The sequence below is a fragment of the Protopterus annectens genome, chromosome 3.part1 (genome assembly GCF_019279795.1).
Source record: "Protopterus annectens isolate FY-2018-M chromosome 3.part1, PAN1.0, whole genome shotgun sequence".
NCBI classification, from domain to species: domain Eukaryota; kingdom Metazoa; phylum Chordata; order Ceratodontiformes; family Protopteridae; genus Protopterus; species Protopterus annectens.
The window spans coordinates 1,423,476,649-1,423,498,906 of record NC_056732.1 but is presented as its reverse complement, the minus strand read 5'-3'; the positions used below and the strand labels follow the sequence as shown (position 1 = coordinate 1,423,498,906).

The 22,258-nt window shown below is 37.4% G+C and overlaps 1 protein-coding gene across 1 annotated transcript in view; it reads right to left on the bottom strand.

The window, feature by feature from the left end:
• The window catches only part of ZNF804B (zinc finger protein 804B), a 1,426,814-nt gene that overhangs the window by 499,143 nt on the left and 905,413 nt on the right, over positions 1-22,258 (bottom strand). The window contains exon 3 of the mRNA XM_044067501.1: positions 11,583-11,726. Coding sequence (XP_043923436.1) covers positions 11,583-11,726 — 144 coding nt within the window. The remainder of the gene's footprint in view (positions 1-11,582; positions 11,727-22,258) is intronic.

The window sequence follows — 22,258 nt, the reverse complement described above, 5'->3', positions numbered from 1 at the left end:
GTGTGTGTGTGTGTCAGCTACTTGGGCAGGGACATGAAGCACTGGTTGGAAAGAGAGGGTGCTGAAGATTTTAGCTTGCCCAGCTAGGCTGAGATTTGGACCCTATAGCTGTGCTAATGGAAAGTCTTATTGGGGACCTGGGGAGCAAGGGAGCGACCTGCCCCAGACTGACTGTGATCTCTGTGTGCTCTCAAGGGAAATTGCACTTTACTGTGAGTATTTGTTATCCTTTCCTCATATATGAAACACCCTCTCTGGTGTTAGTGGTGAGGACCGAGGCACCTTGATTGCTGGGCCAGGGCACGGGCATCACAGATTACAGGTGTGACAGAGCAAGATGCAGAGGACAGGAAGAAATGGAAACAGATGATCTGCTGTGGTGAGCACTAATGGGAACAGCTGAAAGAAAAAGAAGAAGGGATATTATAATTGTGCCATATCAAGGCAAACAGCAGTGTGGGGATAGGAGGGAAACAATAGTCACCAAGTAATAATCTAAACTATTGTGCCTTAATATCACGTAAACTTAGGGACACATACAGGGACTGTGGTGTGTGTGTGGGTGTATATCTGTGGTTGATTATGTACTTGTGTGTGTATGGGAAAGTGAATGAGGATGCCACTGCCTACACAATGTGGCTGTAACAGTTAACTACCCTGGTGAGCAGTGATCTGCACATCATGATAGTCACTGCAATTCAGAGACATGCAAGCTAGCCAATAAATATATCATACCTCATAAGGGCTAACATGTCTCCAATTCACAAAATACTGCATCATGTGTATAGGGCTTTTTTAGTGCAAGTATAGCTTGCACCAGATCTTTCAATGAATACCTGGGTTAGTATGTAGTATTTTGAGCCTGTCCTCAACAATTTCTATGTAGAGGCTGAGGTATGTGCAAGGTACAGGCCCATTTGCTTCATCACACGTCCAAAATTGCAAGACTATTTTTAACTGAAGACAACTTCTGCTATACGCACAAAGCAGAGCATTATCTGCTCCTACAGTGAGCTAGTAGGAATGTATTTTTCAACATTCCATCAGTGAGCTGCAGAAATTATAAGCACGTCTTAGCAGAATCTCCTGCAGACTCCATGTTGCAGGAGTTACATACAGGCTTTCCTCTAGATAATGATCCAGTGAGATAACTCTGTCAGCTTCCTTCCTTCAACATAGATGGGCAGGCCAATATACGCTTTTATTGCCAAATGGACTAAGGTTGATATATTTCCAGCCATGTAGTATATTGTCTTGGATAAAATCACAGACTTAATAATCTACTTAATAATCTGGTTAAATAACACATAATTTCAAATTTTATTTAAAGTACATAAGGGTTATATTATTAAGAGAGCTACTAAGTAGGGCAGGACCAGCTTGAATGTCACACTGATGGGGGAAGGGGATGTGAATTTAACATGTGCACCAATTACACTTTGCTGATAAAAAGTATATATATATATATATATATATATATATATATATATATATATATATAGATAGATATATATATAAACTATTACTGTATTTTGGTTTTACTTGGATCGCTTGTCTGTGTACTTAATAATGGATTTTCGACTGAAAACAGACTGCCTGCCTTGCTTGGATTACTTTCAAATACTTAGTAATTCTGTACAATTATATATTTTTTTATTATTTTTTTTTACTTAAGATGAGTTTATGTTCACTACTTCTACTACTATTGTCTGATCTGATTAATATACAGTGATTAACTAGAGGTATATGGATTGAAAATTTTCCACACAGAGACGTTTCTTACACTGTCCTCTTTTTATAAAATCATAGCTTCTCCTCCAGTGCCAATTCAACCTAGCTCATCTATGGAGTAGTCAGTCTCTGAACCAATGAGTCAGCTGCCACCACACCCACCCAACCCTTGTATGCTTCACTGTAATGCTAGTGGAAAAATTATCTTACATGCATCATAATTAAGGACCAGACTTTTCTATGTATCCCTCCCAAGTACACTGTCTGTGTGTTCCATATCCAAATTATAACAGCAACATTCTGTCAGGTGCAGCCTTCCGCTCACATCCATACTATGATCTATAGTGGATTAATAAAAACAGCAATATTACTTAATAAAAAAATAGTGCTCAATCATCAAACATCAGGTGACATTAAATATATAAAAAGGTTGGAGATTAAAAAGCCACTTCCCTGTAACAAATGTATTACTCACATACAGATGGCATAACTCCAACAAGACACTGTTCTTTTGGGGGTATTCACTAAAATCTGCCCTCTACATGCTTACCATATTTTATCTAATAGAGTAAAAGTAAAACAAGAAATTAAGATATGAACACCAGGCATTAAACAACCTCTGTCTAAAGAAAAAAACTCTCAGATTCACTAAGCAGAGATGCATAAGCTGCAGAAGGCGGTGGGGGCAGAGAGCAACAGGGGCACATAACGAGGTAAAACTAAGGTCAATAAAAGGACCGAAACATGTCTGTCCACACTTAGTAGAGTTTGACTTTCTTGATCTGAATGCACCCATAAAGACTTAAAAATTAAAAATTCATTGGTATTCAGAAGCCATGTATGTCTATAAGAGGTCATTTGTTTATATCCCATGGTGTTCAATTGCAGAAGATTTAAGGTATATCACAGTGAAAGCTCTAGTTTGGCTAGGTTTTTTCTTTCAGATTTTACCACTTATACATACATACACACATATAGTATGTGTATGTATATATATATATATATATAGAGAGAGAGAGAGAGAGAGAGAGGTGGTCTCCACTTCTCTTTTCAAGTATTTTGTGTTCTGGCATAACCTTTTGTAATTTCCATATGTTCTTGTTAAGCAGCATCTCTCTGCTCTCCATTGTAACCTTGTAAATTCTAATTTTGAACCCATGAAAGTGCCTTTACTTTATGCAAGAATCCTAACCAATCATTTCCAAAGTTGAGACCCTCATGCAGCTTGAGCACATTCATATATATGTAATTACAGAGACAAGACTTCAGAGCAATAGAGGCACTCACTCTATTCCTTTTTAGTGAACATAATATCTTTCCACCTTAAAATGGCCATGGAAGTTATCAAGAAAGCATCAAGTTTTTTTTACTTTATTTAACATTTGCTTACTGTGAAAGTCCTACTTGGAACAAATAAAATTTTCAGCAGAGGCCCAAGGAGAAACACTCCAGGTGCATGCCTTTGTGATGTGGGAGGAAACCCACACAAATGCAAGGAGGACAAGCAAACTCTGCACAGGTTCCCCAGCTGAGAATTTTACCAGTGAACCTCTTACTGTAAGAGAACAATGCAACCACTACACCACTGCGCTGTCCAGTTAGAGCTAAAGGTAAGCAAACCTAAGATGTCCATAATCAAATATGCCAGGGAAAGTAAAGGAATTGTGGAAATCTGATGTAGCAAAACTATGACAAAAAAAAAAATCGTCTAGTCTGGGTGTAGTAGCCTGGTATCACATCTCTCCGTATAGCCCAGTTTACATATACGAGTCAGGGAGCCTGTAAGCAGTACCATAGGCAGTCCTGCACAGCAGTGTCACCTGTACCACAGACAAAAACACATACATGATTTATAGCATTAAAATATGCAAAGAGATATTTTACATGCATAATCAGAATTTTACAGAAGAGAGTACTATACATATGTACTCATAGCTATAATGACACCTCAGACAAGCAAAACTAAAAGTAATACTTTGGCATAATGCACTTGTAGGATATTTTTACCAGATCTAGTTACTATTACTGTACCAAACACCACAAGTAAGTATTGTCTTATAAACAATGCAGGAGAAAACTTGCTTAGCACCATGTTCTATGGAATAAATATTTTGCTGTATAATCATGTGTTCCATAAGAACAATTCTGGCTCCTAACACTTAATTACACATGGGTAACACACATGATTATGACATTATTAGGAAGTATAAAAGGCAACGTATTAAATCAAATGTATTATTTTTACATGAAATGTATTAATAGTGAAGTCCACAGATTCAGATTTCTGTATAAAAATTGCTCTTCTGTGTTTACAGTTCTCAAGACTACTAAAGTCTGTTACAGGACTGCCAAATCCTTAAAATGATTGCTCATTGTGAGGGAGTGAGAACATATATGAGTAAAACAGTTAATGTCTTTTCACTTCAGATTCCACTCAAATGCTCAAAATATTTCTTCTGTGCACAATCATTTATGGCAAGATGATTTAGGAGTAATCCCAGTACCCAATAACTATATGAATTATTTAATCACTGGTAGTAAGGCATTTGTTTACATTGGTCAAAGAAAAATTATTTGGATTTTGAGATATAATGACAGGTTTTGCAGATTGTAAGACACATGACACTTTTATTTTTTATCTGCCAACTGCTTTCTTTGTAACTTGTCATCATGTCATTTCAGGAAAGGGGCATTTTTAATATACTTATATGTACATATACATGTACAGATATATAAATATATATATATATATATATATATATATATATATATATATATATATATATATATATATATATATAGTGTATCTATATATATATGTGTATATATATATATATATATATATATAGAGAGAGAGAGAGATATGTTCATAGGCTGTTACTAGGCCAATGACCACTCAGGCCTATACAAGCCTAGCCATGCACAAAAACTGAGTTTTGTCCCCAAGTACCTTGCAAGTCTATGAAGTGGTATTTTAGTAAAGGTGTAACTAAGGGATTTGTAGGGGTGGGAGGGATGTTAATTGGAGAACATTTTACTTACTGATGGCCTGTCCATCATAGAAATGGGAGTCAAACTAGGGGGTGAATTTGCAATTTCACATCCAAATGGTCAAGGTATCATCCAAACAAGCCAGGGACAAACTGTGCTCCACATGGAAAGGGAGCATACTGCACAACACAGGGATCCCCTGAGTCACATATCCATCCTTGTAGCATGCTCTGTCTATGTCAGAAGTGAAATTCAAAGTCTTGGATTTAGCATTTCCCGTACTGCCCATCTCACAGATGTGCAAAAGATCCACCAGTGATGGATCTGAGGGTTCCTCATAAGTAAGGCTCACATCTCCTGCCCACAGCCCACAGGACACTGAGTTTAGAGGTAGGGCTCCTAGTTGATCTATGTAGGTCAGGGTATTCAGGGCCTGGATTGTCCCAGCAAGGAACCCCTGTTGGTGCCCCAAATGCTATAAGTGCCACGCCAAGCACATGCCAAAGGGGACACTGCAGTCAATGATAGGTCCAATATGGTATGAGTTTTGTGGTACTACAACCTGCTTGGATCCGGATACCACACCCTTACCCATATGTTGGATGACATAGAAAAATCTCCCAAACTTTCCTATATAATGGTCAAAGGCCAGACCACTGTCCACATCTGTTTCCAAATCCCCAACCACCAGGTCAACTCTTATTACATTGTGCTGCCACATGGCTTGAGTAGTAGCTGAAAAGGGTTATGTACTGCCCCCAAACCCAGTAAATTAATAAGTAAACAAAAAAAAAAAAAAAAACAAATAAAACAAGCTATCACAGGTACATCTGCTTCTGCGGGCTGAAGGCTGTGGGACCATTCTTTGGCAGCAGAGGGAAAATCGTTTCTACTCAGTCCAGTACATTGAGTTAAGCCTGTCTTCAGAAAACAAGTGATCAAAGGGTGTTAAGAATGCATCGTTCAATCCACCAAGATGAGAGTGGACAGCTTTGGATATATTATTGCCTCCTTGTGTTGTGTGAATTGGTCCACCTAGTGAGGCAAAAAAAAAAACATGTTTTTCTTTCTGGTCAGCTGAATTAGGTAAGAGAACCAATGCTGTCAATCCCAGAAGAATTTAATACACATCATATTTGGACTGTCATCAATCATTTTTTGAATCATTATAGGTATCAGGACTAAAGGTAGGAAAGCATAAAGGAGTTTGCCCTTCCAGTTCACAGAGAAGGTGTTGACTACCCAAGCCTTCTTGTAAAGAGTTTCTAGTACAGTTCTATAAGTAAACTCACCATAATGGTAAATGTTCGATGGATCACTACTGTAGTAGCCTTAGCTATATGGGTTATATCCTGCCCAGGATATAACAGCCAGTCAGCTTCCAAACCTTAAGGGGACCTTGCACACATGCAGACTGTTAAGAGATCAAGCAGAGCTTGAGAAAATTAGCCATCTTGGTGCCAAGACCTTGAGAGCTTTCCTGACACTGAAGTGCACTCCTCTTGTGGACCTTTGAGGTTCGACGGTCAGCTAGCATTTCTCCAATGTTGGGCAGATGGGCAGATAAATTCCCTTTGGGGTACCTGTCACAATTAATTTTATGACTGAAGCAGCACATTTATTGAGTAAAACCTTTGGCCTTTCTTAAAGGAGGAAGGCGATCTAAATTTCTCTTATGGAGTACAATTGGGACATTTTTTGAAAGCTCTGAGAAAACTGCTTTTATATATATATATATATTAATATATATAGATATATATATATATATATATATATATATATATATATATATATATATATATATGCTGTACCTATACATACCTATACATACCTATTTATATGTATATATGGGGCTACCTGATAATATTGAAAGCTGACATCGCCAAAGACAGATTCATCGAAATGACATCCATGAAAACCCACTTCGACAGACCAGATGAATGAAATCCTTCCTAGGGTAAGTACTTAGTCACCCAAACACACACAAAACCAACACTGAAACGCTCAAAAGCCACCAACCCCCATTGTGGGGAGCTGCCCCCCCCAATTAAATATACCAACTCCGAGATCACACTAGAGTTTGAGAAAGGTTAAACTTCACCTACATGAGACAGGTTACTTACCCTGGGAAGGATTTTATTCATCCAGTCTATTGATGAAGTGGGTTTTCATGGATGTCGTCTCAATGAATCCATCTTTGATGATGTTGCCTTTCGATATTATCAGGTAGACCCATCTATATGTATATATAGATATATATATATATATATATATATATATATATATATATACGTGTGTGTGTGTGTTTGTGTGTGTGTGTGTGTGTGTGTGTGTGTGTGTGTGTGTGTGTGTGTGTGTGTGTGTGTGTGCAAAAGATAATTTAGAGTCTCAGAATGGCTTTTAATATTTGCAAAAATCTTATGTTACAGTAATACTATAACAAGGAGTAATTAATTATATGCTATACTAGCTGTCAACTAATAAGTTTTTTTCCTGCATCATGTTACTTACATGAGACTCTCAAAACAAACGCATAGTTTTCACTCATACTTACTCTATTCCAACTTTACCCATCTGTCTAGTGATCTAATGTGACATTGTAAATGGGAAGACAAGTGCAACTCAGGTCTTGAACTACAAGTGGGGAAAGAATAGGAGTCACAGAAGTGTAGCAGTTAGTGCAGAGGATTATTTTAATGACATGCTTCCTGTGTCAATAGTACAGGGGTTGAATCTTCCCACATTTATTTGCTTACTTTGTGACCTTGAGTAGACCACTCAACAAGATGGTGCTTTGCGGCAAATGGGAATTTGCACCTGAATGGTTTCCAGTTCTGCCTTCTAAGATGAGATGTGTGTATTGTGTTAGTTTCAGTTCTGTAAATTCAGAGAAGTATGATCAGAAACAACCAGGGACAGTGGAGCACTTTCACACTGTACTTCTGTTTTCAAGAAGTTAAAAGAGCCACTATGAAGCTCAAGCTTTTAAACTTTCTGTATTATGATGTGAATTACAGCATTCCAGAGTTTTAAATGGATCGATTTCAAAACTGGCTTTGAACTCTAATGCTCATTCTAACCTGGTAATATTGCTGCGTTTAATGCCAGAACCCATTTGTTTCCAAATAGATTTGTGAGTTAGCTTCTGCCATGTCCCACAAACATCAAAATAAACATCACACTGTGACATTCTTCTTCTCATATGGTAAAGTATCAGATTTTTATCTATCAAAATTATAATTTAGTGCATCTGTATGGAGTTTAATCCGTATGCCTTGCAACAAGCACTACTTAATGTAGATGAAACTGAAAATAGAAAATACACAAATTACTGGAGCTTTTTCTCTGTTAGGATAGTGTGGAGAAGCTTTCATAGAAGTACTGCTCCCCTGGACTGTTAGCAATGAGTCTTTAAGAAGCAAGCTAGTAATACATGTCAATACATTGAATTCACTGGCCCTGATAAAGTCGATTGATCTGGTCTAGTCAAATGTTTCACAGATTCATAGAGTTTAAAATGTAAACTCATTCCATGGACCATAAACACCTTGGCAAAACTCACACCTGTAGAGTGCCTCCAGACTCTGTGTAAGTAAATCAAGTCAGGTTTGTGATGAGTATACAATTAGCTATTCAGTCATCAAGTTTGCCTTAAAAAAAGTATGGATGTTATGCTGTTTTGCATGTAATGGAAGATTATTGAAGAAAGCGGTAAGTGCTGAGTAATAAATCTGTCCCTCCAACTTATATTTATTTAGTGATGTAGATGCAACTGTTTAGTCTGAGTGTTTGTGGGACCATTTGTTTTATGGAGATGTAGATGACCAAGAGGGTTTGAGTAATTAACAGCCTGTGGGCTGGAGTATCCACAACATATGTGTTTGGGGGGCAGCTCTACTTCCCTCCGTCCAGCAAGGTAAAGATGCCTTGCAACCTACCCATTTCAGCAACTAACTCAGAGGTCCTGATGAGGTCATAATAGCTAGTTTTAGTAGAAAATAAGATACAAATTTGCTCATTCTGCTAGGCTTCATAATATATTTTTGACAAGTCAGTCTTTAGAAAAAAAAAACAGTTACATGTCACATAACAAAATGCAGAACGGCATAAACTAGTAAGGTGCTTAGTAATTATAGGATAGCTTTTCAACTTTACTTTGAAGTAAGACGGACAAATAAAATGTATTATCATTTCATGTAATGTTTAACATTTGACAGTCCTTAGACACAACAACTTGAATATCATGTTCTGTTTCTAATCTTGTCTGTTCTGATGTTCTTGGGATTATCCTGCAGTCTTTTGTTAAACCACAACAAAATAATCACCTAAATAATCCCATCTCAATACCGAAAGATTGCCAAATTCCGGTAATAACGGCCACAGGTAAAAGATGCACTCTCCAAAGCTAAGAATACAGCATCCATGGGACAAGATGACATCCCGGGCTGTGTACTACAAGAACTACAAAATGAACTGGCACCTCACCTAAGTGTCATGTTTAATCATACCCTCACCTCAGGCTTCATGCCCACTGAGTGGCACACAGCAACATTTATCCCACTCCACAAGGGGGGATCCACCTTGGATCTCAGGAACTACCGCCCCATCAGTCTGACGAGCCTAATCTGAAAGGCAATGGAACGTATTATCATGGAACTTATAAGCAAAGATATTGGCAACCTTCAAACACTGGACCTGACTCAGTTTGGGTTTGTGAATGACCAATCTTGTCTCCTGAACCTGATTGACTTCTTTGAATCAATCTCCAGAGCCGTGGATGAGGGTAAGGCAGTCCACACAGCCTATCTGGAACTCGCCAAAGCCTTTGACACCATCCCCCACTCTGGAATCATAGATAAACTTACTAAGCTAGGCATTAATCCCTACGTCACTTGATGGGTCGTCAACTGGCTTACTGACAGAACCCACACTGTAAAAGTAGCTGACTCCAAATCTAGCTCCAGACAAGTGACAAGTGGAATACCTCAGGGTTCAGTCCTGGGAACGCTCTTGTTTGGCATCTACTTCTCTGAAGTACAGGCCAACACTAAGGGACTCTGGCTAACAAAGTTCGCAGATGACTGCAAACTGGGAGCCATTATTGAATCCACAAATTATGTGGATACTATACAAAAGGGCCTTACAGAAACAGATGCTTGGTGCCAGAGCCATGGGCTCAAGCTCAATGCCAAAAAATGTATAGTTATCCCCTTTGGGAAAAAACATGTACCCGTGAATTACCACATAGGTGGCAGTACACTAAACACTGAAAGTGTGATAAGAGACTTAGGGACAGAGGTAGACAGTGGTCTCACCTTCGATAACCACATCACCACAACAGTCAGGAAATCCTTCTATGTGGCACACCTCATCACTAAGGGCTTTTCATCCAGGAAAAAGGTCATGTCCCACTGTACTCATCCCTCATTAGACCCATTATAGAATACAATTCCCCATTTGGCATGTACCTCTCAAGACATCTGCAACAACTGGAAAGGCCACAGGAATACCTCATTAAAAGAATCACAGGCCTAAAGCAGATGCCCTATGCTGACCACCTTAAAAAATTCCAGCTGTACTCTGTCACATATCGTCTACTCAGAGGCTATCTCTGCTTAACATACAAGGCCATGTCAAACACAGAGCGGTTGGACATGCTACACTTAAAGAAATCCCAATCCCTCAGAGCCACATGCTCCAGGGATCTAAACCTTGTCATCACAATAAACAAAACATGCTGGAGGGATAGGTTTCTGACCCTGAGACTCCCCAGACTATGGAACAGACTGCCGATACGTGTCAAGCAGAGCGCCTCTTGGGCCCTCTTCAAAAGGAACTTTGATGACTGGATGGGAGAAAGGAAATTCACCCCAGGGATCACATCAGTCACCCTGCTAGACAGGGGTCCAGGGAAGTAAATAGTGTGGAAAGAAATAGCCAGGGAATTGTTATGGCTAGGCTTGTATAGGCCCTAGGGCCTACAGCCTATTACCAACCTATGAACCTATGAAGCTATAAGTCTCGCAATATGGTGAAGCAGTCAGAGTGTATCTCTACAAGGCTTAGTTAAACTTTTCCACAACAATTTTATGTTACTGATTAAACTTAAATAAAGCAAAAGTATCTTTAATTAAGTTAAGAGAACATTAAGAATTAAAGCCCCCTGCCTAGAGTGATAAGACTTCCTAACGCATGTACAAGTAATTTATCGTTCTAGGTGCCCTCTTTTTAGTAAATTTCTAGATTCTTCACATAAGACCTTGTATAACATTTTCAGATATGTTCCTTTTATCTGTCTCTCTCACACTCTCTCTCTCTCTGTATATCTATATCTATATATATATATATATATATATATATATATATATATATATATATATATATATATATACTATAGATCCATAACTTTGAGTTTATAAAATGGCAAGCATTACAGCCATCATTCATCAGTGATTCAGATGTAAGAATTCTATACACTCACGATGGTGTCTTTATAGAATTCCTCCATCTAAACACCAAATGTAGCTCACCTATTCAGTTCATAGGTAATAGATTCTGTCTCTTGTTTAAATGTAAAATTCATAAGCTAACAGCTTAGTAATTACCATTACAAAAGCATATTTATAGTTCTCCATAGTTTAGATTTAAAAATGTCATTTTACTGTACTCTGAATATTTTCTTAAAATATCTTAAAAATGCACCCTGCAGTGTGCCAAAGTAGCTGCCTATTCTCTATAACAGAAGTTTTATACAAAGAAAAAAATTATCAGTTTCTCAAGAGGATTCTGCCATTTTTATTACATATCATCTATGTGCAAACTGCAGAATGTCACTTAAGAACATTAACTTTCAGACGTACTTGCTTATGTGCATGGTCATAGGAATTGATGTGGTTGTCAAACTCCTGGTGCTTCTGATACTGCTTGTTGCATAATTCACAGTAAAAATTAGCCTTCAAGTCCTCCAGTGCCTTTGCAACAGCCTTCTCCTTTTCTACATAGTCCTATAATTGGGAACAGAAAATGAACAAAACAGCAACATTTAACAAGAGAATGAATCATACTGCATGTGAAGTCATATTGATTACATAGAGGAAGAAAACCTGACTTTATAACAAAAATTGCAAATTTTGGCCATTTCCTGCAAATCTTAACTCCTCAGTGGGGAAGTTCAAAATTTGTACAGTCATACAAATTTTATAAATGTTTGAAATAGATCATTATTAAAGCCAAGAAGACTTTAAACATGTTGCATGCTTCTTTCCTTTATTACTACAGCATACATTTTGGATATTACAAAAATCTATTAAAAACCTGAGACACTACACCTTTGAACAGTAACACATGTGGTCTGTATTCAGCTATGTAACAGACTAGGCTTTTTGGAATACAAACTGTGGCTCTGTAATTTTAATTCATAACCATTGATTTCTAACAATCCCGTATTCTAATTAATTCTGTTTTAATCTGGATAATTTGTTTCATCATACCGATTACAAAAGTGTATGCTTGATATGAACACGTGTCACTGAAGTGCAATCATTTTCAGTGGCGATAAATGTTACCAGTCCTCTGTACTTACTTCACATGAATGCTGAGCAGTTAAAATGTTAGCCTTGAATATGTAAAAGCATGCCAGGTGATGTTATTGTACTATTCCTAGGAGAAAGTAGCTTGCATTATTCCTTACATGCTGCATTACTTAGACTTCTTTTGTTTTGCCCAAGGCTGTTACTGATCATAGGCGTCATAGTCAAGTAAGTGTTATGATAACGAGTTGCTGGACATGAATAAGACATGCCGTTTGACTAGTATCATGTTAGTCCTTTGTGACAAACAGAATGCAAATGAAGATAGCAGCTACAGAGATGTGGAGCTTTGCAAGAATCCTTTGAAGGCTTATGTTTTTTTTTTATCTTTCAGACCACAGCAGTCAGTCTAATTAGGTGAAATAGTGCTTAAAGATAACTTGCAGATTTCATAAGGACACACACTTCAAAAAAATTATCAAATACAGTAGAAAAAGACAATTTTAAATGAGGTAGTGCCCTGGATTTACATTTAGAATATCAGTATGAATGGAATTCTGCTTGGCCGTGTACTGAGTCAAAAATCCACTCATTTGCACACAATAATATGAACTTAATTGAACTGCTTGTTTAAAAATAATAATCATGGCCAGTGATAATTAAACGTGATCACTGATTACATGTTGGAAATCAAATAAAAAACATCATTATACAGCAGAGGTAAGACTCTAACCACCAGCCTGCTGTACCTTTAATACAGTTTAACACTCGTGCCACTTTCAGAAAGAATTAGAAGTTTGGTAGTGTTGATAGCATAGATGATGATATAACACAAGTAATCCTTGCAGATAAGATACAAAATCTAGAAATCAGTAGATAATTCTGGTTTCATAGGAGCAGAATACTTGCATTGGACACATAAGAAGGTGAAGGTGTCCATTGTTTACAAATAAAATATTAAAAAATTAAAAGTCAGAAGGCAAACTTTTAGAAAAACAATGCCTTGCAATATGAGGAGAAATGTGCATTTCAAATGGATAAACTCAGGAAGGCAAAGAAAGCATTTGGCATGTTATTAGGATAGGAGACAAAAATGATGATTTCTATGACTGTTTCTGTAAAATGAATTCCAAGAGTAAAAATCCTCTGCTGTTTTAACTAATATGACCTAGAACAAGGTCATACAACCTCAGGGTAAGTTGAAATGCTGTAGATTTGTGCCAAATTGAGGTAATGTATTATCAAATATGGCACAAAACATTTGCTGGCACATGAGAAAACCACTTCTTAAAACATTAAAAGTGTATTATGCTTCTCTTGCACTGTTCTCCATAGCTTTAAAGTTTGGTACTATAAATTTCAGACTTTAGTCCATTGTGTTTCCAGGAGGAACTCTATCATATACCTATGTGTGTTAACCTTGAGTATGAGTTTATTGAATGTTTCTAGAAAAGACTAAGGTTATTAATAAACATACATGTTAATATTGTAGTCTGCTATTCAATTTTAATTGTTAATTAGAAAAATTAGGGAGTCAACACATTAGAATTCTCAACCTTGTGCTCTAGTAAAATTTCATGACAGACAGCTTTGATGTTATAATTCAAGTACACCTCAAATTGTGAAACTAAATATGTGAGGTGTACAGTATCTTTACTCTCTTCCTCAAATAAGAGTCAATAACCTGTCACTAGTTAACACGGCAGATATGACATAACGTAATTTTTAGAGTATTGTTATAGATGTCAGAATCTGTGGTTTAATGATCCTTACTCATTGCTGTGGATATAAATGCATGCATCATATCATCCTTTAATATCTAATAGTTTCTCTTGGAAGCACTGAAATCTTATATGATGTCTGCCTTTAAGGCTGCCTCTGTGTAGAGTGTGGCTGGTTAACATGGAAGTTGATTGAACCCACAAACTGACTTTTGCCCCATTAGCCATCATCATAAACTATTTATCAACTCTCTGCATAATCTTAAAATGCTAATGTTACTGTAAGATATATTTCCCAATGTTGTTCTGTTCATGTCTATTTTAATGTACTTTCCCCTGTAAGTTTTGGTTTGTCATTTAATGATGCTGCCTTAAAGAGCCAGCTTGTGTCAACAAGATTCTAATTTCAACTCTGCTGTTGCCATTTCAAGCAAAGAAATTTCTATGGACTGTGGCCCAACAACTGTTTTAGTGTGTTGCAGTTGTATGGGTTAGACACCACATGGGCTTGGGCAACCTGATTTATAGCATTTTAGTGCATTTTTCTTCCCAAATCTCTATCACATACATAGAAAAAGAGTAGAAATAATGCTTTCTGTATTTCAAAACAGCAGAGTTAACTACTTGAATCTATTTTTTGCACTTTCAGGTTGGGAACATGAATACAACAGCTAAAGTGTGACTTAATGCTATCAAAGGTGTCAAGGTTTACAGAATCAGAAGAAACTTGAGTCACTAAAAACAGTGTACTGGAATGGAGAAAGTATTAATAACACAGTTATCAACACTTCTGAGTAAACCAGCTCAATTAAATGCACAAATTGTTTTTCATCAGTAAATGCAGCAGAAAAGAAAAGCAGGTGAAGAAGGCAATACCACCGTCTGGAAAGGATGGGTACAGCTGCAGCTGCCACCCCTGCAAAGTGGTGAATAATTACTTTAATCAGTCACCATTTGGGGTAGAGAAAGAGTGGAGAAGCAATGAACCCTTGCAGAAAGTGGGGGATTGCTGTATTGCAGAACTTAATCTTAAGGTTTCTGTTTTATAACTTGTACTACTACAACAAAGAATACTGGGATGACTTCAACCACTTGTCTTCTGAACTGTAAACGTTGAAAGCAGTCATGCAGTTATCACAGAGGTGGGCGTTAATGTATTGTAAAGTACCTTCTTTTAAAAAACAATTCTACTTGATAATCTCCCTGAAAATTAACAAAAAATGACAGAGCTAGAGCTACTGTTTTTCAGACCACTGAAAGATACCTTATCATTCAGTCTTTGCCAATACATTTCTAGCACATACATTGTTTCAGATAAGAACAGGTGGAAAAATTACTTACAACAGACTGTATCCTCTCATGCTACTTTCCACTCAGAATTTCACCAATCTATTAATGACAATCATCCCTCTGGTAAAAGAAAAGGTTGTCCACATTGCTACAGCCTAACCCCCTCTATCTCTCTCTCTTTCACTCTGTCTCCTAAATAAAAGTAAAAAAATCTTATTTCTACAGTTTTAAAATCCATCTCAGACTATAAGCATTGTATATTGTAGGAGGACATCAACTTAAAGCACCTCAAACAATCGAATCACAACTTAGAAGAATGCTAGAACACCAAGGTGTAACAAAATGAATCCCTGGCTGTAACAGTCGAAACCATACATCTGTTACTCACTTTGTATTCAGTCTTACATTAATAGCATGCCTGATTATTGACATTTAGCTTCCTTCCTTGAGTGACCACTACAGCATCACGTTCTGCATTAGCAATGTAAAAATGAGCCAAGAACTGACTAAAATCTCTTCCTTGTCCAAATCAGCCAAGAGCTTCCAAAATTTACACAACCAGCGGTGTCACTTTGCTCTTTGAGTCTTACAGTATATTGCCAAGATACTGACAGTGATATACACTGGCATTCCTCCATCTTGCTGTACTACAAAACAGCTTTTTCTAACAGATGTTACCTATCTTCACTAACCCAACCAACACAGGTGGATATCCAAAGAGTGAAAAGTTATGAAAACTTGAAGATTAATTCTGACACTCTGGAGAGCTACTTGTTCCCATGGAGAGACAGACATACGGTACTCTACTTTTCATTGGAAAGCATTCAAATACAGAAGGTCATAGGTTAATAATTTCATAGGCATATACCAGGCTAATGATCACTTGGGTTTTCACAAGCCTAGCCATGCATTCCAAATGTATCCTACAAGTGTTTTGAGCCTTACAAGTTATTTTAAGGGATATATGAAAGTCGTGGTATGATTTACAGATTGCCTCTGTCCAATAGGGACTAGGTGCTAGACCTGGGGTGAATTTCTGATTACTCATCCACTGGTCCAGGTTATGCTTTAAATGGGTTAGGAAACAACTATGCTCCACATTGAAGGGAAACCTATTCCAGTTGAGGGGAATTATTTGAGACACATACCTGTCCCTCCAGCATATCCTAGTTATGTCACAAGCAAAGTTTAAGTCCCAAGATGAGTAGTTCTGATGCTTTTAGTTTTGGGGATGTGCAAAAGGTCCATCAGAGCGGTAGAAAATAATAGGAAATCAGTCTGTTGGCTACTATATCCCTAATAGATAACATGATGGTGTCTAAAGCTGTGAATTAAACCCTGTACCATTTATATGGGAGATAAGGGAACTGCAGTGTTGGTGCTGCGGTAGCATTGTCACCTCACAGTAAGACGTTGTCCTGTTCGATTCTCAGCTAGAGCATCTTCTGTGTGGAGACATGCGTGAATGGGCGTACCTTCATTGAAGGTTGTGCGTCAGGGTTGGCAACTTGATACGTAAAAGTCTACTGGCAATCATTAGTGGTCCGGAGTTCTGCTGTGGTGACCCCTAACCGGGAAAAGCCGAAAGATGCAAACAAACCATTTATATGCGAGATAAACATCTTAAACATCATACCAACCCCAACCGCTTAAAAATTTATTTAGTTATATACTAGGTTAGTTGCCCTTGTTAACCATTTTAAGCCTAGCACATTTCCCTTAGTGAGAGTCAAACCCTATTTATATTATCTTACCTTACCTTAGCCATTATGCCATCCCCAGTTATTGTAATCATTACCTGACATTCTTTAATAACCATATGACATTCTGGAATCAGGTTAATCAGCTATCTGGTAGGAGCAATCAAAAACAGGAGTAATTCTAGAGTATAAATTGATCCAAAAGTGGTGCAGCATCCTTAATTCAGTAATCTCCCTTCTAGTAACACTACGAATTATATATATAACTTCCAGAGAATGCACTAGTTTATTTATTTATTTATTTTTTAGGGGAAATCAAATCCAACTACACTGATCCTCTCCTTAGTAAAATTGCATACTATGCTTCCCCAGGAACAGAAGTTCTGCTTGCATGATTTATATCAACCATATATTATCAATCTCCTTAAGCAAATCTATAATCTCTCATTACATGCCAACTCATCACCATTATATAGAAAAAAACACCATTATAAAACCAGTTCCCAAAATTCCCTAAACTCAGTTACCCTTCTGACTTCAGCCCATCAGCATTCCTCTGAATTCTAGATTAAAATTCCATAAAAAGAATAGACCATAGCCAACTGGCTAACTATATAAATGCTCATGAGGTTCATTTCCTAAAACAAACATGGTTTCTGGGGTGGTCAGAGCACAGTGACAATCCTGTTGACTTTAACTGATGACATATTTATGAACATTGCTAAAGGTCATCTTAGAGATGCTACTATTAAACTTACTAAAGCTTTTGAACTAACTGACCACCAGTGCATCAAGATGGCCATTTCAGACAGAGAATTAAAGTACAAGGCAGACCAATGACTGCAAAGCTTTCCGATTATTCTTTCATTGTAAAATAAGACTCTCATCGTCAGCCTCCATGACTCTAATCAAAGGTGTTCCTCAGGGTTATGTCCTGTTCTTATGCATTTTCTCATTATGATTAATAGGCAATAAGCTGACCCCTCCATCTTCCCATTATAATTTTCACTAATAGTATAGTGATGTTTACATGTAATTTAACAAGATCTATCATCAAATCAAAAATCCAAAACAATTGCAAAATCACTGTTCCCAAGCTCTTTAAAAAACAAAGTAATGTTATTTGGTTCCTCACAAAAAATAGTTTCATTGCCTTCACTCTAAGATCATAATCAAACTCAGTTTGAGGTACCAACTCCTTCAAAGATCTAAGATTATGATAAGTCCAAAATCTCAAAGCTCAAATGTTTTAGACACAAAAGAGCAGAAATTCAAAACTACTATTTTGAATATGGTAGGTTTCCTTTCTCCACTGCTTGAGAATCCACAGGCAAATGAACTCTTCATGCATAGTTAGAATGCTGTCTCAGTAGCTGGCGCTATACACAAAACGACTCTTAATTCCCTTCACACATCTTCTGATCTATCTGCTACTTCTGCTTCATACCTCTAACTTTCTGGACAGAGCACCATTGTTCCTTACTGAATAAAAGACACTACTTAAGTATCTCAAGTAAAAACTACAGTTCTGCAATTAGTCTGATTTAAGAGATGTAATCCTAATTACAGCAAAAAAGTAAATACGGCCATAATTATAAGGTGAACTCTACATGTATAAACAGACAAAACCTAAGTAGAAATTCATAAGAATCACCTATAAAAACAATGCATTACATTGTATCATATATCATAAATTAGATTTGCTTTAGTTTTTCAGGAAACAAAAATGATGATTCATCAGGCTGGACATGTTTCCAAGTCATCCAGATTCTCCCTTTATGATGATTCTTCTATGAGAAACTAACTTTCTTATTTTATCCAGGCTACTCCCTTCTACACTGGGGTAACTGACAATTATAACACTGACATTTATTTAAGTCCTATGAGAAAGTTCTCACTCGTCATTTATGCCAAAAATCACATGTAAAGGCACATGCATATTTCCATAATCATTTTACAATATGTAAATATACATCTCGCTGTCCTTCCCTGTATATCTATGTCTATCTATCAATCTATCTGTATCTATATCTATATCTATATCTATATCTATATCTATATCTATATTTGTATATAGTGTGCATGTATTAAGATCAAAGTTCAAAAGACTGAAAACCAAAATATCTAAAACTCAAAATAACAAAACAGTTTTTACTGCTGCCCTCCACGCACCCAACACACAACCTGCTAATTATATGTGCCAACTCCCAAGATCACAAAACAGTGGAAAGGGGCAAATTCTTATATTAGATATCTAGAGCTGTAGATATTTTGGTTTTCAGTCTTTTGAACTTTCAATCTTATGACATAGACCCACAGAAAGATATAAATATATATATATATAGTTCCTCAACTATGGTGGTCACTCTATGCGCAGAACCTTTATAAAAATAAGCGCTTATGGTATATTTTGATTATTTACTCCTTCAGTAAATACGCTGCTTTTGGTTTAACTTAATGCTTAATAGGTATCTATACTCAGGAAAGTACTGCTACATAGCGACTGCTTGTAGCCAACATCAGCATCAATGCTGAATAACTATGACTCTGACAACACATTCTAATGCTTCTCTACTGATATCACTTATCAATTACTTTTATACTAGCACATTTGCCTAACTCGCTGGAAAGCTTGTGTTTGTTCTTCATACTGTATACAGAGCATAGCCATTATTTTAAAGAGTTGAACATATCTCTTGTACTATTCATTAGGGCATCTGCAATGTTTGTATTTACACTATGATTTCTATTTTATTTTTTCTATTTATATACCCTAAAGCACAGTGTTCCTGAGTCTGTTTTTACCTTGTGAGATCCTAAGCAGTGTATTGAATTGTAAAATATACCAAAGCAATATACAGGTCTGCCTTGCATGGAACTGAACTGTTCCCCTGGCTTCTTGCTTTGCTGACTGACTGTACCAATGCTGCTTTGATTCTGCCTCTTCCTGAAATATATCTAGCTATGTTTGAAGAATTTATTAATGCTGTATGTTGGATTAATTTATTAATGCTGTATTTCTAGCTTTGTTGTATGAATTTATTAATACTGTATTTCTAGCTATGTTGGATGAATTTATTAATACTATATTTTGAAAATATGCTTAGTAATACTGGCTGTACTAACTTAATAAGGACATTTATTTTCTTTTCCTCTCCACTATTTTAGTCTTGTTCCCTAATTATTCCCAGCTCTCCAGCTTGCCTCCCTTCCACTTGAGGTTGAGAAATTGACTATCTGGAATATAAGGACCCTTCCACATCACCTGCTGTCTTATCCCTGTGCTATTCCAAGAAAGGAAAAAAAAGTATGTGTTCTCCTGATACTGGCAGAAAAGCTGACATTTAATAGTTTATATGTCTTGTAGATTGTAATTGTTACCTTCTAGCCAGGAATGCCAGCAGCCATACCCTCCTCTGTATCCAGTAGCTAGATTATAGACCCTTAGTCCCTCTATTGTTGCCTCCATTAGCTGACTCATAGTTAGTATCTAGTCCTTGACCAGCCTTTCCCAGATATTTACTTCTGCCTGTCCACTAGGTGGCGCTCTCATTTAGTCCCAACTATTAGTCCATACTACCATCCTATAAATTACATCTTTACTCCCTGCAACTTATACCCAGCTCCTAGCTTTCCTTCACATGCCTTCTGCTCTTCAGTAAATACCACTTTTCTCCTCTGAACATTACCACTTTACATTTATTATTCTCTAGTCATCTGCTCTTTCACTTACCCTGAGCTATCAGCAATCCACTGATTGTTCATCCTGAACTGTTCCACTCACTTGTCTCTACCTGGTCCGTTCGCCCGGCGGGCTCACTTTGCTCCCCTACCCTACCCCCAATTCCCACCCAGCCCCACTACTCGCACTTTTATCTTTGCATTAAACTCCTCCCATTCTTTAACAGACCAATTACTGGCCTTCTCACCTTTCTCTTTACCTCCCATCACTTAAAGATCACACCCCACACATACCTCCTCTTATCCTCCCATCAATTAAAAGCCACTCCCCACTCACACTTTACTAAAACCTACACCCATTGATTTCTATCTGTCTTTACCCTACCTATACTATACATCCCATACTTCTCTATCTTACAATCTTAATCCATTACATTATGCATTCTCCATTCCTTCTAACTCTACAATTCCCTTTCATCACCCTCTTAATTCTAATCCCATTGCACCATACTACCTCATATTATTCCTCTCCTCTTCCCCCTATTTTCTCTCCCACCTGTCAACTCCCATTCCACTTTTCACCCCTACCACAACTCACTACCATAACATATCTCCCTCACTAGTACAGACCAATGTACTCCACTACTTTAATCCAAAGATCTTACCCACCTCCACCAACTTGAACTTCCACAAAGCTCTAATCTATTGTCCTCAACAGTCAAAAAGCAAACTACATTTTCTACTATCTCCCATCTTCATCCACCTAATTCTATCTGGTGATATCCACCCAAACACCGGACCTAGCACCACTAATAACCTCATTCCGCCACAAAGTAACAATACCACTAACCTTAAAAGCCTAAAAATAATCACTCTCAATGCCCAAAGCCTAAGAAATAAAACTACTCTTTTCCATGCCTGGCTTCACCACAACCTTCCTGACATTGTAGCCATCTCTGAGACTTGGCTAAAACCTACCATCTCTGACTCATAAATCCTACCCCCTGGCTTTCAAGCCCTTAGATCTGACTGTCTAAACAGAAAAGGTGGAGGAGTAGCCTTGATATTCTCTAATCTACTCCCCATTATTCCATACCCAAACCCCATTCCCCAGTTCTACAATGCTGAACTAGTAATAGGTTTACTACAAATGAATATTCACAAAAGTATCTGCTTCATATCCCTTTATATTCCCCCAGGTAACAATATTACCACCCTTGAAGAAATCCTTGAATGGGCCTCAACTAACATTAACCTAGAAACCTACATATTAGGAGATGTGAACATAGATTGGAACAAAATTAATAACCTAAACCCAGCCATATCTGTCAATCTATTCAACTTTACTCAATTAACTAACTCTATCACTAGACCCAACAAAATCAACCCTCCAGGATCTACACTGGACTGGATCCTAGCTACCCACCCTAACAACATCTTAGACTCGGGCATCCTTCCCGACTCCTTTAGTGACCACCTACCTGCCTTCATCCACCGAGCTACTCAGTCTCCCCATCTCCAGCACCAATACCTGCATACACATAACCTAACTAACTTCAACGCTCTCACTTTCTCCAATACCCTCAAACAAACTAACTGGAACAATCTAAAAACT